This window comes from Ochotona princeps, chromosome 9 (genome assembly GCF_030435755.1).
Source record: "Ochotona princeps isolate mOchPri1 chromosome 9, mOchPri1.hap1, whole genome shotgun sequence".
Lineage (NCBI taxonomy): Eukaryota > Metazoa > Chordata > Mammalia > Lagomorpha > Ochotonidae > Ochotona > Ochotona princeps.
Genome location: NC_080840.1, coordinates 54,097,270 through 54,123,312, shown reverse-complemented (window position 1 = coordinate 54,123,312; position 26,043 = coordinate 54,097,270). Strand labels below are relative to the sequence as shown.

The 26,043-nt window shown below is 39.4% G+C and overlaps 1 protein-coding gene across 1 annotated transcript in view; it reads right to left on the bottom strand.

Annotated features, from left to right (window-relative positions):
• Positions 1–1,466: 1,466 nt before the first annotated feature.
• PREX2 (phosphatidylinositol-3,4,5-trisphosphate dependent Rac exchange factor 2) overlaps positions 1,467–26,043 on the bottom strand; it is a 261,658-nt gene continuing 237,081 nt past the window's right edge. The window contains exons 38-40 of the mRNA XM_058668713.1: positions 17,353–17,455; positions 11,146–11,213; positions 1,467–1,784 (exon numbers count right to left, since the gene is read on the bottom strand). Of these exons, the coding sequence (XP_058524696.1) occupies positions 1,739–1,784; positions 11,146–11,213; positions 17,353–17,455 (217 nt within the window). The 3' untranslated portion in view covers positions 1,467–1,738. The remainder of the gene's footprint in view (positions 1,785–11,145; positions 11,214–17,352; positions 17,456–26,043) is intronic.

The window sequence follows — 26,043 nt, the reverse complement described above, 5'->3', positions numbered from 1 at the left end:
CATCTAAGACCGCTATCTTTAGTTATGAGAGCTATGATATAAAAGGTTCCTTTCAGATTGCTCTAGCATTGGCTTCCTTCTAAACGTTTATCTAGGATCATAACTGTCCAAACATATTTTCAGATTTTAAGGGACTTTCCATATTGCCATTCACCTATGTTTAGACATAAGATACATCATTTAACAGAAAACTGGTTTAAATTTTGGTTCTGCTACTTGCCAGTCATGTGACCACCAGCAACCCCCTGGGCCACTCTGTTTCAGTGCCTCAACTACAGATCAAGCGATACGAAGTGCATCATTCTGCATCATTCTGTGATGATGAAGTGACTCAGTAACAAGAAACCACAAGTAAGACAACTGGAGGCTTACTTTACCAATAATGGTCACAAAGTACATATTAGCTGAAACTTTTATTATGATCAAAATAACAGTGGTGAGTTTTCCTATAAATCATTACCAACTTTGAGCAGTGAGCAAGGATCATGAACCCTGATAGATGGAGTACTTCTACACAATATTAAGCAATGCCATTACACAGGACAGAAGAAATGCATCAGTTTAAAAATGCAATTGCAGATAACTTGCTCCATGAAATATAGCAAGTATAGCAGAATTCTTGCTTGAGGATTAGTCTCCAAAATAGTGATTAGAAAATAGTAATGGCAATATGGAACCCATTTGCCTTTTAATTAGCTTTTTTCACTCCTCGAGCCTACAATGAAAAAACCAAATTTTCAGTATTGGAAAAGTACAAAGTACACAGGCCTTCAGGATCCCTTGACAATAATGTCAAGAATGCAAAATCCTTGAAAGTCAAGGGTATATTTAATATGGATAATTTATGAAAATGACCTATCCTTACAACATTCAAGTGTTCAATTTTTTCTTGGAAAACTTTGATCATGGTTTCCACATTTTTCATGACACACGTGAGCTTATCAGAAAGGTCTAAAATGCCTAATAATAACTATTATCCTTGGCTAGCATTTTATTTACACACACAGACACACACATCTCATGCATACACAACATTATATTTTTGTTATGCAATGCACAACTTCAAAATAATGATCAAATTTCTATGACTGAAAGCAATGGTAGAAAGTCTTGCTGGAAGCCTCCATTAGTACTCTATGAAGAAATGTGAGAGTAACAAAAAAAAAAATCATAGAAAATGGTTTTAAAATATAAGCTTACTTAGGTGCAAAGAAAAAAATATGTAACCCATGCTTGCTCATAAGCCCCTACTAGAAGTAACACATGCCTTTTCACACATAAATGACTTTCTCAAATGTGAATGGGGGTGAACATCTATTTCTCCAGCCTGCACCATCCTAGACATTTATGTAGGATGAGTTTTCAATGTTTCTTCAGTGACAGATATCTTCAAACAGAAATATCCATTATTATATATACCCATTAGAGGAAGATGAAAACAAACAAATCAAATTTTAGTACAATGGTTCAGTTTTACTCATAATTTTTTTAATTCCAGGAACGAATATTAAATGTCAATACACAGACCAGGTTGTGATGGTAAATAGAACACATGATTGCTTACAAATTTACAACAGAAACATTCTAGTACAAATTGAACATTAGTCATTCACATCACGAACAAAGCTGTAGAGACAAAATGCATTTCTCTGTCTGTATGGAGAACACTGAACCAGTGTGCACTTCAGCTGGGTTGGTGTTCAGAAGCTTCTGCCTGCCTGGATCCTCGAAGTTCATTTCATTCTTCTCCAACTGGAGGAGGTGGCTCACACAATCTGTACAATCTAGAGAAGGAACAGAAACGTTGAGCAGTTGCCAGGGTCTTGCTGTTATGGGAAGTCTTTTTATTGGCAGAACAAACACATTGCCAACAATTTCTCCATTTGTGAGTCACGTTCACATTGCCTATCTCACTAAAAATAACATAGGAATTAGTAAGCGCTAACATTTTTGTCCTATAATTTTAGTGCTTGTCCATGTCTCTTCACACATCTATACGGTTACTAATTAAGCAATGGTACATTTTTGATTCCGTTGTTTTTTTTTCCCAGTGTTGCCAACAGGCTGGTAGTAAAATCTGTTCTCTGAATTCTAAGTGGTGGAACTATCATGGTAATTACCATCATGTCTGTCATGAGTAACTTGTAGTAAGTTGGTCCCTCTTTCCTAAGGGTCTGCTGGTTGTAATATTAATTTTCGAAATTCTCTTCATTTTGTATTATCCTCATGTTGCAGGCAGTTGGCTGAGGATGGGCTGATGTGAGAGATTTCCTGAATCTCGAATCTCAAAGGTCCAATTTGCATACATTTATTAAGAACTCACCACCTGTCTCTCCCAAGCCCCACAACTTGATGATGAATCTCCAAGTCCGTCAAAGAACTCACCTGCATTTGGAGATGTCTATAGATGTTCCTCATTTACATTCCAGATCTAGTTTAAAACCATATAATAGCATTGCAAAGCTCTGAGACTAACTAGGGTTGTAGCATGTCCAGTGCTCTGCATTTTCCTGGATAGTTAAATCCTAGCTACAGAACCAATCTAAAAGAAAACATAATAGCTGTCAGGTAACTGTAGTGCATATCCTGAAAGAAGACTACACAGGGACAGTGTGGTGGCATATCAGGTAAAACAGTCAGTGTAGGACCAGCATCCCATACGGACACCTGTCTCAGTCCCGGCTGCTCCCTGCTAATGTGCTAAGGAATGTAGTGGATGTTGGCCGAAATGCCTGAACCTCTGCAACCAGGTGGGGGACTTAGAAGAAGCTCCCGGTTTCTGACTTCTGATTGGTCCAGTTCCAGCCATCCCCTCTCTCTGTAACTCTGCCTTTCAGCTAAATGAATACATCTTTTTTAAAAAGATGACTGATCATGAGAGAGAATCCCTAGACAAGTGTCCCTAAAGAAGAGACAAGACATCACCAGGACCAAGCCTCGTTGTCTCCCTTAGCTCAAGGTGTTCTTGTCCGTCTTTTTTTGGATTAACCATTTATCAAACGGAGTCACTGAATTGAGGGCTTGGTAAACTGGCCCTACAGGGTTGTAATCACAGGACTCAGAATGTCATTTGCCTTTCCATTGATAAAATCTTGTTAGCCAGCATTGTCCGAAGGAGATTGCTTTATGGAAATTTGAGGTCTGGAGCAGGCTGTAACCACCAATGTCACATGTCTCTCCATTTGGGCTGATTACGTACTACTCAGCTCCAACGTAAGTCCTAAGAACCTTTACCTCTGACCTTTGGTGATCCTGGGAATTAATGGAAGGTTTCCTGTCTCTGTGCTCTGCATTTTGCAAATTTTCACTACCCTGAAATCAGTGATTGGACTCAGGTATAGGGGTTGTATAGCTACTTTTTTTTTTTTAAAGATTTTATTATTATTGGAAAGCCGGATATACAGAGAAGAGGAGAGACACAGAGGAAGATCTTCCGTCCGATGATTCACTCTCCAAGTCAGCCACAACGGGCCGGTGCGCGCCGATCCTATGCCAGGAACCAGGAACCTCTTCCGGGTCTCCCACACGAGTGCAGGGTCCCAAATCATTGGGCCGTCATCGACTGCTTTCCCAGGCCACAAGCAGGGAGCTGGATGGGAAGTGGAGCTGCCGGGATTAGAACCGTCAGCCCATATGGGATCCCGGGGCGTTCAAGGCGAGGACTTTAGCAACTAGGCGACGCAGCCGGGCCCTGTATAGCTACTCTTTAACTAGTTCTAGTGGCTTGTTCTGCAACAACTGAAAGTGCCCAGGTGTTCCACTTTGTGCCCATGGCCCTGTGAGTCTTTCCCGAGCTTGGTCTTTCAATCTCAAAATATAACCCACAGTTTTCACTCTGAACTTTTTACAAGCATTCCAAGCCCAGGGATAACTACGGTAATTCAATCATGTTTACAGAGCAAGGAATATAATTTAAGTGAATTGTTAACCAATTTAGCAAATTATACATTTTCTCTCTTTTGGTATTTAATTCCAAAAGTAATGAATGAGAATGATTGAGCACCGAGTCCTAAATCTGGCTAACTCAATGAACGTTTTAGTCTCGAAACAGAAGTAGTATTTTTTTCCCTTTGGAGGTATGCAAAAACATATTTCAAATCTGGAAGATTTATTTTCCAGGTATTATCTCCACGGAAGAGGTAAATGTTGAATTAAGGACATTTCATCAGAAAAGCTGAGTTCATCTTGCCCAAAGAAAAGAACACATGAAATTGAGCTAACATACTTTAGAAGTTCTTCTGCAGCTCAGGGATGTGGCGTTGCTTCAAATTGCATTCCCTAAGATTGAATAATACAATAATCACCAAGTTCTTCCCCACACCCGCTTAATTTCTATCCTCTTATTTCCCTGAAAGAGCTGCCTAATGAAGAGAAAAAAACACAGTGGTTCTCCTCAGGAAGCGAAGTGGGAACATGAGTGGCAAATGTCCTGCCCGTGAGATCCGGGCAGAGTCATCACATTCCATTACCATGCTTTTGGAAATGTCTGTCTTGCCAACAGGAGAAAAGGCAAGTCCCTGTGATAACCAAATGAAATAATAGCTCTGGATACCACAGAGCCTAGCAGATTCAGCTTCCATGCGGCTGCTTGGAAGTAACTCAGGGTTATTTGAGTTCAGACACATTTGTAATGGAAATTGTGGTGCTTTGGGAATTTAAGCAGGCAGATGAAGTTTGGAAGTGAAATGTGATAGGTGAGAGTATGACTCTCATTGTGCACGAAGGCATTTGTTTTCTGTCACCGAACTTGTTGGGCAGTGGGAGCTCTTTGCCTGCCCAACACTTGGGGCCCTGGCTGTGTTCTCACTGCACTCACCATGCACACACAGGGGCTCTGCATAAAGCAGCTTGTTCTTGGCCCCACTTTCTTTTGTTCCTGTCTGGGCTCAGACAGTGAGCCCAATGATTTCAGTTGAAGTCTGAATATGCAGAGAACAGAATCGTCAAACCAAATTTTATACACAATGCCCTTAATCATTCTACACGGCAAAAAGTAAAAGCTATGCTGAAGGATGTGACAGTGGTAGATAAGGGACACAGTGGTTAGGACTGGGCTGGTGATTTCCATGTCACATCTTCCTTCCAAATAACACATAAGTAAATTCTGGGGCCATTGAGATGGCATATCAGGCTAAGCTATCTGCAGCTCCTAAAAAGGGAGACTATAAACATATGCCTATTTCAAATTAAAACATTAGTGATACTCTGTCCCAATGCAATTCTCTGCATTTCACAGATTTAAAAAAAAAATCAGTCTCGAGGAAGAAAAAGTCTGAGTAAATAAAGTCACAAAGCTAGCAAGAGGTGGGACTCAAACATTTCTTAATACCTTTATTAGATATTGTACTATGCTGCCTCATATGTAAATAAAAATATCAAGTTTTCATAGCACAGCAGCATCATAGTTTTGAAAGACTGTTCATTTATTAGAAAGAGTTACATAGAGGAGAGAGGATTTTTCATCTGCTGGTTCACTACCCAAGTAGTCACTATGACCAGGGCTTGGCTAGACCAAAGCCATGAACCCCAAGATTCTGCCTGATCTTCTCTGTGGGTGTAGGGGCTCCAGTAGTTGAGTCATCTTCTGCTGCTTTCCCAGGCACATCAGCAGGGAGCTGGATAAGAAGTAGAGCAGCCAGACTCAAACCAGTGCTACAGAGGATACCAGTGTCACAGGCAGAAGCTTATAAGCCTGTTATATATAACACTAGCTCCAGTCCCATGTTTTTGATAGAATAGAAAGTAAGGTCAGTGTGCCAAACTGCTAAGTAAATCTTCAATATATTCTGGGACCGATGTTAATGCAGAAGTAAAGGAGAAGAGCCTCCCCTGTAACCACTTCTCACATCCTACTCCAATGCTCATTCAAATGGACTTTTGTCAATCTACCTTAAAAGCATAATTCAAAAAATGTGCAAAAATATCAATAAATAAGTTTATTTTAGTGCAAAGATTTAAAATATGCATAGCTTTTCACAACACCATGTCCAGCAACGTTTTTAGGATTCTATTTTTTTTTAAGATTTATTTATTTTTCATTGGAAAGGCAGATATACAGAGAGGAGGAGAGACAGAGAAGATCTTCCATCCAATGGTTCAATCCCCAAGTGCCACAATGGCTGGATCTGAACCAATCCGAAGCCAAAAACCAGGAGCGTCTTCTGGGTCTCCTACGCGGGTGCAGGGTCCCAAGGTTTTGAGCCATCCTCGACTATTTTCCCAGGCCACAAGCAGGGAGCTGGATGGGAAGCAGGGCTGCTGGGATTAGAACCTGCATCCATATGGGATTCTGGTGCATTCTAAGTGAGGACTTTAGCTGCTAGGCTATAATACCGGCCCCTTGAGGACTCTTTGTATGCATATATTTCAAAACATTTTGAGGGCCCGGCGGCGTGGCCTAGCGGCTAAAGTCCTCGCCTTGAATGCGTCCCGGGATCCCACATGGGCGCCGGTTCTAATCCCAACAGCTCCACTTCCCATCCAGCTCCCTGCCTGTGGCCTGGGAAAGAAGTCGAGGACAGCCCAAGGATTTGGGACCCGACACCTACGTGGGAGACCCGGAAGAGGTTCCAGGTTCCCGGCTTCGGATTGGCACAGCACTGGCCATTGCGGCTCACTTGGAGAGTGAATCATCGGACGGAAGATCTTCCTCTCTGTCTCTCCTCCTCTCTGTATATCTGACTTTGTAATAAAAATAAATAAATCTTTAAAAAAATTTTTGAACCAAAATATTTTGTATCTTATTTTCCACAAAACTCTATTTTTAAATTTACTTATTTATTTATTCAATCAATAGAGAGAGAGAAACTACAGAGATCTTTCATCTACTGGTTCGTTCCTTCAAATGACTGCAGCAGTTAGGGTTGGGCCTGGCTGACATTAGAGTCCATTATGGTTTCCCAAGTGGGTGGCAGGATGGTTGGACCATCTTCCCCTGCTTCTCCAGGCACACTAGCAGGCAGCTGGACTGGAAGCAGAGCAACCCAAATTTGAATTAGTACTTTGGCATGCGATGCTAGCTTTACAAGCAGAGGATTAATTCACTGGGCCACAAAAACTAGTCATTTCAGGGATATATTAGCCTGCAAGTTCCTTAAATGTAGGCAGATCCTGATAGGTATTTTAAACACAAATTGTTATGGGGGCATTCAAAATGCATCAAAGCTGAGGATACCTACAAAGCATCACTCCTAGCAGCAGGCTGTACCTGGTCACCACCCATAATCAACTACCCCAGAAGTATTAACATCTTAAATCACCCACTCTCGTTTTCTGATTTCTTAAATTTCTACATTCACCTTTTCCATACCGTGATTATGATCAATCTCCTTTTCCCGTAACATTTTTATTTTTAAAAGAGAGACAAAGAACTAATGCTGGAACTAATGTTGAAACTGGAACTACAGTTAGAACTGGGATGAGCTAGACCATTCTTCCAATGCCCATAGAGCCAGAAGCCCTGGAACCCAATCCAGGCCTCCCATGTGCATTGCTTGAACTCAACTACTTAAGCAATCACCACTGACCTTCAAATTCTACATTAGAAAGAAGCAGGGATTGGGACATGGAGCCAGAAGAAATACGCCCTGACTTCTTTAACTCCTTCAGTTGTTCATCTAAGATTCTATAACTGCTATTTTTCCACTTTTCCTTTACTGTTGATTCTGTAGTGGTTTCATAAGCTCCTTCTCTCATCTTTAACCCATTCATCATTCTAACAACAGTCACTTCCAATTCCTCATTTATGTCCTAAAGATTGACAGCTTACAGGAAACCAGCAACACACAGACCTCGCTGCTTGGCTTCAGAGAGAGGTCTGCTCACAAGGCGTTTCCACATGGGTGTCTCATGTCTCAGTGTTCCCAGTTAAACTCACCATCTTTTCCCAGGGATGTTCTTTTCTCCTGCAAACACCCCCATCTCAGTGTAAGAATCACCACCCCTGCATATTCATGCCAAAGATTTGGTTGTCACGAGGAAGTTTTGCTTTCCTAACTCCCATTCACCCAATCAGTGCCCAAACTATTAATTTTGTTCTCTGTTTAATTCACTCTCTCATCTCAGTTCTCTAATACGACCACAATCTCCTTTCTCATTCCTGTCTCCAGGTTTATCTGTTCTCAAATGGCCCTTCTAACGTTGCTAAGGACAAACACACCAAAACCCTCCAGGTAGGAAGCTTGCTTATTCATGTCTCATTACTGTCTGAAGGTTTAAAAATTCTTCAGTACCCTTACCTGCTTCTGCCTGATTTTGGCCCCTGTCTACAACTCCAGCCTCATTTTGCACGGTTTTTTAGTCACACTCAACCATCAGCCATAGAGCTTTATGTGTAATTCTCAGAGTGTGATGGGTACATTTTCTGTGCTTGAAATCATTACCAAATTGGTTGGCCTAGGAGTGTTTTGAGACTTTTCCTCTCCGCCTTTCAGCTGCACTGTATATCTTTGTTCTATCATAGCACTTACCATAAGGTATACAGCATTTTTGCTTTTTTCAACTGTAAGTCTACTATACACCAAAAACTAATGTAAAAATTGTATGTATCCCTAGCACTTCACAAATGATCTTCCACAAACAGATACATATCAGAAAGTAGTTATATGACTTTTGAATGAATTTGAAAAAAAAATTGAGAGATCATTGCTTGGCCTTGCTAGGCCATAACTACTGCTTAGTGGCCAGCATCCAACTCCAGAGTGCCTAAGTTTGACCTTAGCTCTGGCTGTGGTTCCAGCTTCCAGCTAATGCAGACCCTGGAAGGTAGCACGGGATCATTCAAGTAGTTGGGTCTTTGTCATCCCCATGTGAGACCTGAATTAAATCCCCGAGTCCTAGCTCAAGTCAAGTACAGTCCTGGTTATCGACAGATTCAGAGAGTGAACAGGGAATGATCACTCGCTCATTCACTTTTTCAGTCTGTCTCTCTCAATAATTACAAACCTTAAACATACAAAGAAAGTGCATTCTAAAAGGAAACTAAGAGACCGGCTACAGCTTTGAACACACTGCAGCCCCTGCTACAGAAAACTTTAAGAAGAAAATATTTATTTTCCCAGCTTTGTCAGAGATGACCTGGTTCCTCCTCTCCATTGTCTTTGGGACAGGAGCCCTGCTTTCCTCGGCAGGGATGCCAGCGCCTGCGTATTTCCCTGCCATGTTTCTGTGCCATCCAGAGTGCTCCTCACGCTTCGCCTTTCCTAGTAGTTCTAATTTCCCCTTCTCATCACTTCAACTGAAATTTACTTGTGGATCAGAGCTACATCTATCAGGATTTGTACTGACCATGAGCATAACAGAGCACTTCACATTTCTTAGGCTCTCAATGAATACTTGCAGAATGAATGAGAAGATAAATGAAATACAATTTTAAAAATAATCTTCATTTCAGTCTCAGGATAATTATTCCCTTGTCAACATTTACAGGAGCCTCATTTTATTGTGTTCCATTTCAAGGGCTTTAAGCATAGCCTGATTAAGAAAAAAAAGTGAGTCCAATGAAGTATTTTTCTTGGGTTCAGCATGCATTTTGGTTTATTGATCAGGATGCTGAAGTCTTATCTTTATCCCACTGTTTATTAGTTTATAAGCTCTAACTGAGAACATCTTTCTGAGCCATTATCTTGTTTTTTTTTATTGTAATTGGAATTTCAGCACTTTAGTGGGTCTATTATATAAATACGAAATGTATGCCAAAGGAGCCGGGAAAGAAAGCTTATGTGAGATGATTCTTTAGCAATAGAAAGTCTTAGATTCCAATCTAATCAACTGTGAAAGCTAACAGAAACAAAACTTGAGGATTAAATAGAGTTAGGAGTCAGCACTAAAAATAAATGCAGCTAGAACACAAGTGCTCCATCCTTTTTTCAAGGGGGAAATATGTTTTCCCTCTTGAAAGCACTTTCACTGCCCACATAGTTATTCAGAATGAAACATCACTTCATAAATGCCATAGTCATCACTCTCACTCTGCTAACGACTTTGCAAATAGAAACAAAGACAGCCTGACCTGTGGCAGAGCTTGAAATAGCCTGCTTGTTTCTTAAAATGCCAGTATAACAAAAGAAATCAATGTAAAATAATTTATTTAACTTTTTCTCACTTCACAGTAGATGGATGCCCACCCTAATAACCAGGGAAAACAAACAGAAAATAGCTCTTGGAGGGCTGTTAACCATGTTCAATTATTGTAAAGGCAGATTGGTGTCCTTTCTTAGGATAATGTATGAATTTGTAGTATTTGTAGTAACAACATAACAGTTATTCAGTCATTTCTTCATCATTCTTGAATTAGCCTGAATTTTTTTTTATCTAGCACGTAGTCATTAAGATAAGCAATGAATAAAACCTAACTCCAAAAACTTATATTCATGTCGGGAAAGGAAACAGACAATGTTATTTTCCAATGTAATATGACAAGGGCTATCACAGATTTGTTATAAGATGCTCAGAGGGCCAGAATGGAAGGAAACCCAAAACAGACTTATTGGAGAAAATGACATTTAAAATGGGTTCTGGGCCCAGTGCAATAACCTAGTAGCTAAAGTCCTCGCCTTACACATGTCAGGGTCCCATATGGGCACTGGTTCTAATCCCAGCAGCCTCACTTCCCATCCAGTTCCCTGCTTGTGGGAGGGCAGTTGAGGACAGACCAAATACCTGGGACCCTGCACCCATGTGGGAGACGTGGAGGGAGCTCCTGGCTTCTGGCTTTGGATCAGCTCAGCTCTGGCTGTCGCAGCCACTTGGGGAGTGACTCAAAGGACGGAAGATCTTCCTCTTTATCTTTCCTTCTCTCTGTATACCTGACTTACCAATAAAAAAAATAAATCTTAAAAAATAAAAAAAAATGGGTTCTGTGATTAGGTAAGATTTTCACACAGACTCCAATGTGAACCACATTCCTAGCTAAGGCAATGGCTTTCAAATTCACGATGGGACTTATATATCGGAATAATGTCCATTTAATTCTGGCTATATTTATGTCTAAATGCTCTTAAATATTGGATGTTGACCATGGAAACCTCCATCATTCAGTCAGGCACAACACAGGGATGTTCCAGAGTAGATGCATCAGCTGAGTGATGCTGCCCAGGAACTGCTGACCAACACTTCAGGAAGCAGCAGATTGGGGGATGCACTTACCGGGGAGCTGACTGTGGGGTCCGGTCTCTGACTCCCAAATTTTTTGCTGTGTTCTGAACTCTTGCTCCCTGAAAGTTAGGAAAATCACTTTTAGCTGTACACTGTACTAGAAATTATTTTCAATGGTATTAACATATGCACGAGGAACTGTTATTCCAACATTGTATTTGATACAGGAGTTATTGCATAAAGAGAACGAGGCGAATCTGAGTGCAGTGAAGTAGGAAGAGCAAGTTCCGGTGTCCCATGACATGGCAGCATGAACGTAATAAACAGTACTGTGTTACATGCCTTGAAAACACTTAGATGAGAAGATTTTTAATGTACTCACCATAGGTGGGCATCCAAAGTGACATCTACACTACTGCGTCAATGGTCTGTCCTGAAAATACTGTCTTTAAGAGCTCTAAAGCCATGTTTTGAAAAGCATGCTCCTCTGGATCTATGAATTCTAAATCTGTCTCTGTAAGTTTATAGGACAAAGAGAGTTTAGCAATAAAAATGTTTTCATAGTCTGCCAAACCATAAAAGGAGTTATAATTCTTGCTCAGTCCCTCATAGAAGTTAACTACTATGTGAAATGAAACATCCTGGTCTGTGTCTGGAAATAAATGATGGGAGGTTGTTTTAAAACTGCAACTCTGTAGTTATCCAATTCTGAATTAAGGTAAGGGAAGAATGGAAAGGAAGAAAAGAACAAAGAATACATTCTTTAAAGAAATCAAATAGGGAAAAAAAGGGGGGTTGGAAAATGAAAGGTGGAGAGGAATTTCAGAACTGCAGTTAAGTAGCTAAAAAATCCTACTTTGAAGTAATTTTAAAGCTGTAAAAACATAAGAGAACTTATAAGCTTCACTCAGCTCCCACTAGCACTAATCCTTCATAATACTGATCCATCATGGTGATCAAAATTGGCTTCCAATCTTATTAAAATTTCTCTATTGTCTCTACTATGTCCCTTTCCTATTCCAGGACTCCACACAGTGACAGTTCCTTAATGTTCTCCTTTCTGCAGCATTTTTGATGAGCAATGGTCATGTATCTTGTAAGATTTTTCAGTTGATAGTTGGTATGATATTCCCTCATGATTAGAGAAGGGAAATGTAGCTTTGGCAAGGAACACAGAGGTTATGATGTGCCCTTCTCAATTAGGGCATGCATGATGTAGGTCTCATCATAGGAGATAATAACTTTGGTCTCTTAGCTAAAGTGATATCTGCCAGGTATTTCCTCTTTCAGTTACCACCTTCATGTCCATATTTAATCACCATGTTGTTGGTGATAATAGGACTTCGTGTAAATTTTGTCTTTTGATCATGGATTTCAGTTTTCACTGATAATCATGTCTGCCAAAATGAACCAGAATGCTTCTGTAAAGAAGAGTGATCCCTTCTCCCCAAATTACTGCTTCAAGGTACACCTGTGTTGGTATCAACTTAAAGGTATTTATTCTTTGCAAAAGAAACAAGCATTTTTTTCTCATATTGTTCCAGATTTGACCATTAGGAGATCTTGTTGTTTCTTGTGTCCTTTAGATAAGCATCCACCATTTTCTAGTATTTCATTATTTTCTGGCACCCCCAAGTATCTCAAACTCATCACTCTTCATAAGTTGATAATTCACCATTTCTTCACGGACTCCAGCTCCTTTGTTAGAGAAAGAATCAGCTTCCTATGTAGTACACAGGGCTGGCTTACTGACACAAACATATCTTCATGCCTATATTCATTTCTATACCTGTCTATAACTGAATGTATGTGCTATACTGTGTTCAGATTGATGTTTCTTAATGTAGTACTGCAGGGCTCATTTGAAATTCCAATCCCTCTCTTTCCTAAATTGTAACAGCTTTGTTAGATGATGAGAAATCTGCCTCTCACTATTTACAAAATATTTACCTTTCTGTTTGATTCTATTATGCATATTATATTTTGGAATTTCTAGCCAAACATCTGTTTAAAAAATTTACTAACAAGAATACTGCTTCTTGTAAATTATTCTTGTCACTGATCTCATAATATCGTATTAAATTATAGAAAGAGGTTTCTTTCTCAAAGGCTTTGCAATAAAACCCTGCTGAACAAATCCATTGGCAATAGTCTAATTCAAATTAAAGTATATAAAGAACGATTCAAATCCTCAACATGCCACCTATCATTTCTTTATAACTTTGCTTATGTTGCTCCCCATACCACAACACCCGCCCTGTCACCTTCCCTTTATTTATCTTTCATGACTCAATTAAAAGATCTTCCTACTTAGCTAACAATTGCTAGTCATTCACTATTCCAGTACTGCTGTAAATACATTAAATATGTTGGTTCATTTAATTTTCTCAACAGCACTATGAGACAGTACAATTACTATCATCCATATTTTAATATGAGAAACTTACTAAAAGAGAGGCTAAGTATCTTACTCCAAACCATACAGACCATAAACACAGAGGTGGGATTAAAATTGAGGCTGTTTGTTCAACAGACTGTAGTTAAGCATTATCGGATGCTTACTTTCTCCATAAAGCTTTTTCCTGGTTACCCTAGTTAGAACTGATTCACCAAAGAATAATCATTTGGCATTTACTTTGTACCAAGTATTATTCTAGGAAACCAGCCTACCAAAATGAGCAAGAACAGTGCTCCAGGCCTGGAGCTCACCAATGACTCAGCTCCCTGCTCCATGTCTTGACACAGACCTTACACTCCTCACAGCACTTGTGGACATCCTGCTGATTTCACTATACATGTGTCCCGCCTGAGATTAAACAAGGATCACATCAAACCCATGTCTTTGTTTAATGGTTAGTTACTATGATGTCTTGCTTCTATAGATAAGAAAACAGGATACTATAGAGTCTAATTTTTATGTACAGGGATAAGAAGAAACTCTTATGTTAATATCTACCGAAGAATAATAGGAACGTATGATGTACAGCATAGAAAACTGGTTTATAAGAATATATATGGGCTTTAATAATCAATCAGCTGGTTATGAAAAATGTGCTGCTCATGGTTATCAATGTAATTACCAAAATATTGGAAAGAATATTTGTATTCTCCCTTCTATCTTTCATCCTTCTGTAAATTCAAGCTATGAGCTAAAACAATTCTATAACAATTATGCACACAGAATGTATACATTAAAACAATACTGTGCTTATAAATAAAAATAGATCAAGCCAGAAAAGCTGCTCCCCAAAGGAAATGCAAGTTTTTATTTATTATACTCATTATATATTATTCATTATATATTCATAATTTAAAAGATTTATTTACTAAAATGAAAAGGATGAGAAAGGGAAAAGGATGCACACACACTCACACATACACACACCCCACATTTTCCACTTGTTAGTTCACTTCCTAAATTCTCACAATTGCCAAAACCCCATCCACATTTTTCATGTGCCATTAGCTGGAAGCTGAATTGGAAGCAAAGTTGAGATTTGAGCAAGCACTCTGACAACGAAAACATATATCCCAAGTGGTGGCTTAATGCACAGTGCCACAACACCTATCCTCAAATATATTACTATATTTTGACCAATACAAATTCGGATGTGATAAAGCAATCAAGTGCTCTAGTGCAGACTTAAGATGGCAAATACCGGGGCTCAGCAGCATGGCCTAGTGGCTAAGGTCCTTGCCTTTATCCCATATGGCCGCTGGTTCTAATCCCGGCAGCTCCACTTCCTCTCTATCTCTCCGCCTCTCAGTATATCTGACTTTGTAATAAAAATAAAATAAATCTTTAAAAAAAAAAAGATGGCAAATACCCTAATGACTCATTCTGTGGAGACCTGACTCTAAGTAGCTAGGTGAATTTTCCAAAGGCTGAGATGCAAACAGGACCCAGGGTTCGCTGGAGATCCTTGATGGAGGCTTGCATTCTTGTTGCTCAGCTCCTAAGTGGGTAGGAGGCTGCTACAGCTGTGCAACAGGTTGCTGGTTCTTCTAAGGGACAGTCCTAACTCCAGGATCGGACTCTGAGAAGCAACAAATCAGTTCCTTGTCTCTCACAGCCGTGTGGGACATCACAACTTGGAGCAAAGAGGAAATGAGCAACAAAGGAAGAAAGTGACCTCTTTTACATGGAGTTATTTGAAAAAAAAAAGTGGAAAGAAAGAGTGAGAAATGCTAAAAACAAAATAGTGCAGTTAATAAATTAACAAGGATTTTATATGAAACTACATGGCTTCTCTTCTCCATGACATTGTATTTTATAAAACATTGTAATGCTATGATACTATAATGAGTAAATATTATATTTGTGTTTGTCTCACATTTTTACATCAGTAAAATGAGTCATTAGGGCATACGCATTATCAATCTCATTTTAAAATTTTTATTTTCAGCTTTCATAAAGTAAAAACCGATAGATACAATTATGATTCTTCAAGTGGACAACTCATAATAATCACGCATTTCAGGGTGTTTTTTTTCTTGCCATACGTAAGCTCCTCTCAGGCTACCTGTAAACCTTACAGGCAACACAGTAAAACAGAAGAGGAGTTACTCTCTTTTAGCAGCTCAAATCCCAGCTCAGATAAGAATAAGCACAAGTTTACTTTCATCTACTCAAGTTTACTTTCATCTACTCTTTAAAGCAGAACGAGTATACCCAACTCCAAACTCCCAATTCTAGCCTTTGGAAATCTGTTAGCAGTTCACATTTGTGCTTGCTTTTTGCCACACGTTTTTGGTGGGTCTAACCTTTACTTAGTAAACCTCTCTTAGACTCTTGATGCTCTTTGTTTTCAGGTTCATGAGTACCTAACCCAAGGTGCCAGCAAATCCACCCTCAAGGTGCTAGATCTCTGTACTGTAGAAGTCAGCCTACTGTTGGCTTCTTTTATTGATTTTTCATTGAATTGTTGACATTCTGTATGTAATCTGGGGAGTAAGCCCAAAGAGATTTACATGTTTGCCTGAGAATTAAACATTAAATCTTCAATAAATGAAGCAGTCATTATTATGAAAACAAATCTTAAAAGTTAATATATTCACTGGGAATGGCCAACCCAACCTAAGTCAGCAAGTAGATTTATTATTTTCAGCTTTTCAAAAGACATTTATTTGAAGGGCAGAGTGACAGGGACTGAGAGGGACAGAGGCAGGGAGAGAATGCAGAGAAAAAGGTGCAATGGAGGGAAAGACAGAAAAAAAAGATTGGTCTATCCTTCTGCTTATTCATGCCCCAGATGGCTGAAACACCTAGTTTCAGCTGTTTCAAGGCCAAAGCCATGAACCCGAACTTCCATAGTGTCCCACATGGATGACAAGGGTAACAATTCTTGGGACATCACAGATGCTTTCCCAGGCACTGTAACAGAGAGCTGGATTGGAAAGAGTAGATGGGCCTAGAATCAGTCACTGCAGGGACTGTTTGCACGTGAGACGCCACTGACATCGCAGGCTACGTGAGTCTTACCCTCGTATCACAATACTGGCTCCTAAGTCAGTTTTCTGTGTGGCCCAAAGAAGACGGTAGAACAAAGGTAAAATAGTTGTCTCATTTTTTTTTTTAATCTTTCCATAAGGTAGGTGTGGTTTTCCTTAGTATGAGCACTTTCCTATTCATTAAAGTTGATTTAGTGAATCATTGTAGCTTTTTATGAGAAGTTTAGGGGTTAAAAATTAAGCTACTTTTTAAAAAATACTATTTGGCTACTGGCAAGAAAGTTCATTCCATGTGTAACAGACCATATTCTCATATACAAGCACCTTGTGACCTAGAGTGCAGAAGTTGCTGTTATTCTTTAAAAAAATGTAAGGTAACTCTTTCATTTTTGGGACAAGGTATGCCCTTTTAGCCTGACATGAGATGAAAGAGGCAAGCACAGCCCTCAATTCTTTCCTCTTCTTCCTTGCATGTCTCTTGCCCAATCTTCCCTGGTCTTACTAAATAATCCACAGTTCCCACAAAGCATGAAATGTCTTTTTATCCCATTCTAGACATGAAATGTGAGCCCCGCTGCACTCCTGCTCCATTCTGCTTGGCCAAGTCCATTTCTTCCGTCAGGCTACTGGCTTACATACCTCCTTTTCCAGGATTATGTAAGAGTCCTTGAGCACCCTCATAGAAATGCAAAACTGGAAAAGTACCTTTCATTGCTTGGCGCCTATGAGACTCTTGCTCAGTGAACAAAGGAAGCTTCAAATCCATATTCTGTGAAGCAATTCCTCTAAAACACACACAAGACTCACCTGCTTTCGCATCACATCTGTAGCCTGCATGATGTAGCGAGGAGGCAGTCCATGGCTTCTGGCCAGGATGATGGCCTGCTCCAACGTCACACTCAGGGTACAGCTGTGGGCAAGGCAAGGACAAGCAAGACACCATGAGACCCATGGGTGCTTCCTATATTCTGCAACATAGTACAAGTCATGAACTTCAGAATCAGAAAGCACCACTCCAAATCAAAGCAGCTAAATGACAAACCACTGATTCTAATAGAACACTTAAAAGTAGAGGCTATAAAACTTTCATGAAGTTGTAAGTTAAACATTTAGCAAAATGAAGTATGTTTATGAGAGTACTTGACCATACAAAATGATACAGGAAGACTACACAATTTTATAATGAAATATTATTCTTTATTCATATTTTATGTAGTTCAGAAGAAAGTACTACATAATGCTTATCATTCACTTCTATATATTGATAAATGCATAAAGCTTTTAGAAAAATAAATAGTGACATTACTATTCACTAAGGTCAGGATTGACTTTAAATAAATGTGCTTCTCAGATATGATCTGAAGGATTACTTGTCAAAGTTTCTCAAGGAACTTGTAATCGGTTACACTGGGAAGTAAAAGAATGCCCGGAATGGCCCTGAGAGGACAGTGTTCCGTGAGCCTTCATTCTTCTAGTCCCCTTTAAGACATTTCTTATGTGTTCTTCCACTCTTTTTTTTATTTTGCTAAATTTTTATTTTGAATTTTTGAATTTTATGGTAGAATATTGTATAGACTGGGGTTCCTCCCCACAAACTCCCAACCCCAACAGATTTTCCCCATGTTGCTACAATAGTATAGTCCTTCATAAGGAGTCATAAAATTCCACCAGTCTGTTATTTAAGTGTGTTTTTTTCACTCTTGCTCTATGGCAAATCTGAAGGCCTGTGTTTCTTTAGTTGCTAACATTTCCTGGAGCTGGTCTGGGTTGTATTTCTAGGATTTTTTTTTTTTGCATGAAGTTCAGAAAAATGCAAATCAATTTTAGAACGTTTTCCTAAAACTCACATCAGATGTAATTATACTTAATTTATTGATAATTCGATCATGTTTTTAAACCAAACCTTTTTACATTCAGCTTCCTGAAGTTTGATGTTTTACTCATATACACGTATTTTTCCCCTACAAGTGACAGTAAATGCCACATTGTGACTGCTTCTATATGAACAACATCGAATCTATTATCTTTGGTTATGAGGCTTTAACAGAGATGCACAATACATGTGGTCAATTTTAATGCTAAGGAATTAAAAGTAAAGGGAAAGGGGAAACTGAAAGTTTAATGAAATAATATTACACAGGACTTGACAACATGCAACTGTTTTATTACACATAAGTATGTTCTAAGGAGAAACATGTTAAGCTGCATAGGCTATTACCAACTTGAAAAAACAGCATCCTCATTACCATCACACAGAAGTTTTTTTGAAATTTTAATACCATGTGTCCAGATGAGCTGAAGTTTTATAATTAATTTCTGGTTGTAAATGGCAGTCAAAAACATTTAGAGTATGAATCTGCTATCAGTACGTCTCTTACAGGGATATGCATGCCACAGAGCAGTTTATGTCAGGGAAAGCCAGCCAGTACAATGGGCAGCTCATGTTTAAAAAAACAAAACAAAACATTTTCTACAAAGCATTTAATAGTCAGCCTACTCAATCTACCACAAGCTTTCGCTCTTCTTTAAAGTCTCTTCTAATTCAACTTGAAATCTTTTTGATCCTAACATTTCAACCAATAATGCTCATTATACCTGCTGCATACAGATAACAAAAATTTATAATTTTAAAAACATGATGCAATGTCTGTGTTTACATGATGAAGCATGAGTTACTCCATTAAAAAAAACACACTCATTGTAAATAGTTTTTAACAGGCAACGTGTAATTTTTATTCATGTTCTTAAATTTTTTGAAATGGATTTATCTCTCCCTACTTCAAGTTGTAATAAAGAGCAAAACAGTAGCAAATTATCTGATAAAGACTTAAAAGGTTTTTCCAAAATTGGGAAATCAATGAGGTGAGTAAAATGCTCCTGGGCTCAAAGCACGACCTCTTCAGCACATCATCTAGCAGAAAAATCTACTTTGAAATGGACATGCATAACCTCTTTCAACAGCAGTCACAAGTGGCTGATACCGAAAATGGTGGTTTCGCTTTTCATACTAAATATTGCCTATACCTCAATTAGGTCTAAATATTAACTTGAAATTATTAATCAGTGCCAAATATGAAGAGACAATCTTGGACATGTAGGAAGGGTTGTCTGTTGATTCAGGAAGATGGATCCCACCCAAGTCCAGCTTTCCCACTCACAGCACGAGAAAGAAAGCCAAGCAACAGCTCCACAGCCTAGCAGTCAAGGGACCACAATCTTCTCAACCATCAGAACCTGAATGACAGCGGAGAAAAACACGACAGGTGCTGGAGGCCTTTGGAGTCTGGTATTCTCACAGTTACTCAGAGTACAGAACATGGCCCAGGGTTTACACTGGGGTATAAATGAATGTTCAGTCAGGACTTACAAGGAGTTATTTCCTTTTACAAATACATATGATTGCCAAAGAGATTTATCTGGTAACCTTGGGTAAAATAATGAAAGGAGCAGAGGAAACATGCGGAATTCTAAGCAAATTTCATTCAGTACAAGGCTTGCCTGATCCACCTGTCCCAGGTTTTTTCTAGCACAACCTCTGTTTTCACCTTGGACAGTTAAATTAAAATTTAAATAAATCTATATTTTTACTCTCCCTGGAGACATGTGCCTTCAATTTTTGAGATATTTCTAGCAGCAACATAATTTTTTAACAATTACTCTTTATCTGACATAAATAATAAAACAAATGTCATATGCTCTGACATTTGTCTTTAATAAAATGCAAATATATGCATGAAAAGAAATTTGCCATAATTTTAGTAAAAAAAATACTCCAACTAATGGCTCTGTTTAGAATGCTTGGGACAAAACATGAATATGAAGGCAAAATCACAAACACAAAAATATCAATTTCCTTATAGAAAATGGAAGGGGTCAAAGTGTTTATAATTAATACATTTTCTTGACATATTTCATACTGTGAATAGATTTCAAACCACTGAAATATTTAGTCCAGTTTTATCATGATAAATGCAATCTATACTTAATGGGTCTGATTTAATAGGAATGACACCTACATTTGGCAATGTTATAGAAGACACACAGAGTAGGAGAAGAAGTTTCTACTGATTTATTCAACAATTATTTTTCCTCAACTGTAGGCAACTGCTTAAGTTGCCTTGTACCTAGGCAAGCGTTACACTGCTGGGAGAAAAGCAACTAAGCTAGCAGGCATTCTGGGCATGGTTAATGCCAAATTTGTGTTAACGATATCAGTATGCCAGCATAACTACCTATTTTTTTTTTAAGATATATGGGGGAGAAGACATGAGCACATTAACAGACAGAGTCTGGGGACCCACGTGTGAGTGTGTGTGAGTCCTAGGTAGGCATGATGTGCCCCAGGCTGCCATGGCACACTGCCAGTGGACCGCAGTGAAGGACTAGCCAGGTTGGGTCACAACATCAACTAGTTCACATTAGGGCTAGGACTGGTTGGGCTGTGCTAGACTAAAGCACCTGCTTGCATGAACAGGAACTGGGGCTAGGCAGGGCTAAGGCAGGCTGCAGCACCCACTGGTGGATGCCAAGCTAAGTTGAATCATGACAGTCTGGGCCGCAGCTCCCACTAACATACATAAGTCCTGGGGTGGGGGCAAGCTCAGCAGGGAAACTGTGGGAACTCCCCTGTTGGACCACTGCTCCTGCTGGTGAGTGTGACAACTGGGACTGGACGGGCAGGGTTACAACACTTGTTAGCTTGCATGTGAGCTGGGTTAGGGGGAGAGCCAGGCTGGGCTAATCAACCGTATCCACTGGTGCATGCAGGAGTCAGAGTAAGTATAGACTGGTTGGGCATTGCTGCAGCATTAGCTGGAAAGTGCAGGAACTGGAAACAAGTCCTGTCAGGGTAGACTACAGTACCACCTGGAGGGTGCAAGATCCAGGACTGGGAGTGGGCCCAGTAGAGAAATTGTGGGCACCTCTCATGGGCTGCAACTCCCACTGGTGAGCATAAGAATCAGGGCTAGGGCTGGGCCTGTCTAGACAGGCTGTGGTGCCCTCCACTGTGAATGTGGGCTGGACAGTGGGATTGGTTTGGTTGAGCTAGGCTCCAAGGCCCACTGATCTGTATCAGAGCTAACTGGGATGTGGGACAGACTGGACCAGTTTGTTGCACGTATCTGTATGCACAAGAATCACTGCTGGGGGCAGGCCTGGTGGGAATTATCGGTGGTTGCTCTGATTGGGCTTCAGTTTCCATTGATGTATGTGAGGCTACAGCATACACCAGTTTGTGTATGAGATGTTGCCTGGGGACAGAACTGACCAGGCAACTGCAACCACCAGTGTGTGCATAAGCTGATGTGGGTGATGGACTGAGTCAGATTCTGCACTGGCTGGTACACATAGTAGTGAGTTTGGGGTTACCTCTGGTGAGATTTCTTTAAGGATCCCTCCCCAACTGCACTCAGAACTCCAGCCATGGTGAAAATCACAAGATTTGTGGTCTGACTATGTAGTACATGTGTTAGAACTAGATCTCCTTGGTTGCTGAGACCTGTTTGTGGACAGCATGCCCAATTCTCATGGGGAACATGGCAAGCAGTTCATTGAGGCCTGCAGAGGACATCTCATACTAGGAATGGCAGAACAAATTGGACAGCTCTCCCATGTAAGTATCTGGGTGAATGGGGACTCTAAGGTGGACTCTGTCAGCCAAAGAACCTTGGAAGGATTTCCTCATCCTTGTAACAATGAAATCAACAGCATCTCAGAACTATCAAAACCACTTGAGCAGTATCCTTGGAGCATTCTCTATAATAGGGACCCTGAAATGACATTGGGTAGCCTTTCCCCATTCCTGGGTATGAATACAGTTAGGCTGCTGGGAGTGGCCATTTCCTGTTTTCTCTCCACTTTCCCCAGAAAGAGGAAGAAAAAGGGAGAGTGGAGGTAGCTGTCTCTACCACTTTCCCTGCACCCTCATTCCTTGACCCTTCCCATCCTAATTGGTGGTTCCCATGGGCATGCATCCCTCTAAAACTATGTAAACATCATCAAAAATAAAATCAATTCATTACTTTAAAAGTTTTTATTTTCTTTTTTTTCAAGTTTTATTCCCTCTTGAAACTGCGCAGAAAAAAAAATATGTGATATCGTAGCAGTGTATCCCTGTAAAGAACTGCAATTTACCAAGACCTTAATACATCTTGAGAGCTATCTTACTGAAAGAATAGTGATGGAGTGGATATTTTCTTTCTTTTTGTGTCTGCTTAGTATCTCACAAGTACCATTTGATGCTAGCAGAAGTGGATTTACTGCAAAACTAACGAAGCTGGAGTCTTGGGATTCTGTTTTGTGTGGATCCCTTTCATGTTTTTGGCAGAGCCCCTAACAACCTGTTGAGCTCACAAAATTTTACAAACTTGCAGAAGCAAAATGTTTCAACTGAAAATGATTGTGTCTGCTGTCTTCTTTACTTTCTCACTTCTTTCTGGCCAACCAGGTGGCACCGATATGGACTTGCTTATTTCTGGAGTTGTTTTTTTTTTAAAAAAAAGTTAGGGATGATCCAAGCTAGGCTAATGGGCCTTTTGAAAACATGATTCACACTTACTTCATTTACAATAAGGTTACTTTAGTATCCTGAAGGAAGAATGGCTTCTTCCATTCTATTGTACAAAGTTTTCAAATCAAATGAATTCAGGGCTACTGGTTCTGATAAAATATGCTAGCTCATATTTTAGGGCCACCAGGACCAGAAGCATTTGTGCAGTAGAAAAGAAACAGGATTGGCAATGTACATGGCCAGAAGCTACTCTATGGAAAAATTTCCAAATGCTATAGCTCATATGCCAAAAACCCTACAAACATTTTTAAATAATTTACAAGACAATATTGTTAGTATCTTTTGATGTTGAAATGCTTTTCTAAATCACATCTATGCTAGAGAAGAGGCAGAATAATTTTCTATTCTTGTTATTTAAAAAATGCTACAAAATTTCTGTAATTTTAAGTGACAAAGAATATGTTACTAAAAATTATGGGGAGGAAAGCATAGAAATAGATCATTATTAAAGTGATAAAATATTTTTCTAGAATACATATGTTCACAATCTAGAAATTCACAATTTGCTTTCTCTTCTATCCTGAATGAATAGTAATGCCCTTCCTTCCTTCCTTTTTTGTAATTGCTTATTCTTCATCTTGAATAGGACACTCAACTTCACATCCCAAATCTGAAATCACTCCAGTGTTTCTAGGCTGCAAGATGGAAAAAAGCCAAGTTTCATCTCTTCTAATGATCAAATTTCAGTGAGAAGAAAAACAATAGAAAGAAGCAAACCCTAACATCAGGTGGGGATAGGCTATCTGGAAAAGTAATTTTTGTAGCAGAACATAAAGTGAGATGTATTAATAGAGTGGAAGGAGAGAGGAAATGGTGTTTCTGAGATCATTTCAGGGACAGTTCATCTTAGGCCCTGAGGTGAATGCTGGGTTGTTTGCTCATGATTGTGGATGAGCTGTGGTGATAGTCAGACAACATATGTAATAGTAAATTGATTCATTGATTGACTTTATATTAATCCTATTAATACCTTACAAACAAAATGCCCTTTTTTAATTTACCAATATTTTCCTGGTTTAAAATACCTCTGAAATCTCAAAAGAATCAATTATTTTATATCAGTAAAATGACAAGTTATATACTATTCTTATCACAGCTTGAGTACTCTTTGATCATTCTCTTCTTGTCTTTATGAAAGAGGGTTGATGGTATGCAACATGGCCTTGCAGCTTTCCAGTGTGCTCCCTTGTCAAGACATCAGCCTCTTAAGCCTGCAGAGAGTAGGACCTTGCCGTGTCTCTAGGTGGTGTACACTTCATACTTCATACCCAACCATGTTGGCAGTCAAGTTAAAAACAAAAAATATTTATTTGCCAAAAAGAGGGAGAGAGTATAGAGTTGGAGGAGAGAAGAAGATTAGTGTAAGTGAGTGTGTACACTTCCGTTAGCTGGTTCACACCCCAGATGCCCACAATGGCAGTGAATCTGGGAACTCAGTTCAGGCCTTTCACTTGCCTAGCAGGAACCCAACCAATTGAAATATAACTGCTGTTTCATGTGCTTATGTCTAACATGAGCAGGAAACAGGATCCAGGAGCCAGAGCTGGGTCAGGAACTCAGGAACTCTGATGTGGGATGCAGGCATCTTAACTAATGCATTTTCTACTAGGCCAGACACCTGCCTCCCTAGTTTATTTATTCTCGACAAATCAATGAATAAATAAATGCAAGCAATGGATTCTTTTCAAGTTCTAAATCTTTGCCTTTATTTTAATGCACTCTCTGCTTTTGACAGTAGGAAAGAAAGCTTTCTATCCTTGAGTTCAAGGGAATCTGTTCTGCTGCTCTGATATGGTTTCCTGCAAATATCAAAGGATTCTCAAAGTAAGCTATACTAGTACCCTGAGTCTTTGGTATTCTCCTTCAGGTAGATCAAAGGAACTAAGGCTTGTCTTTTTCATACTCCATCTTTCTTCCTTTAGTGGTCATTATTGTGAGTTCTCATAGGTCTTACAGGGTTTCCCTGTTTGAGCAGGCATGATCTAGTCATTTTAAACAGATACATTCCCTATTTCCATTATGTGAAAACACAGATTGAGACTGAAGCATCCGTTTATGAATGGTACAGTCAGTACTAGATCCTTTCTCTTGCAGTGCTCATTCAATCTTCCTGATACCTTTGTGAGAAAGATATCATTCACCTCACTTCACCAATAAGTCTTTGAGAGACCAGGTGATGCAATAATCACGTGCACAGTAAGTTTACAGGATTCAAAACCCATTTGCTAATTCAAAATCCAGGACTCTTACTGCAACAAACTCATATCATATAGATTGACACATTTAGAGAAGTCAGGCTCCCTCCTTTATAATTCAGCAATCACAATCCTGAGCTCAGCATTTGTAGTTGAAATGCACTATTTTGGTAGTTAAATTAGGGGCCTATATTACTTTACTATGAATGCAGATCACATTATACCAAAATGCATTCATGAATAAAACAGAACTACATTTGAAGCATGCTAAGTATATTGATTGTAAAGCAACTAAGTAGTAAAAATAAATTGAAAGGAGAACAAGCTCCTTCTCAACCCTGTATTTGCATTTTTCTATATAAAAAGCAGTGTTCTGTGTAACGTGTGTTTATTCCTGCAACAATTAGGTTTATTTTGGCTTCTCATTACTTTACAGAGCATCTCTGTTGTAAGACGTCTATTGACAACTGGAATGATGGAAGAAACTAATTCTTTAATGTTGCATGTTTCTATTTCCCCTGGTCCCTTCTATTATATTGCACTGAGGAGGAATTGCACACTGGATGGCTAATGAAGTATGTTAACTCCTAATTAGTCCCCAGGTAGCCCAGTCTCTACAAAATCCGTATGCACGGACTGAAGCTGACCTGTTGATTCCTTCCACTTTAATCATACTCACCAGTGCTTTGGTGAGAAATGGGACGGTTGAGAAAATTGCCAAAATCTCCCCCA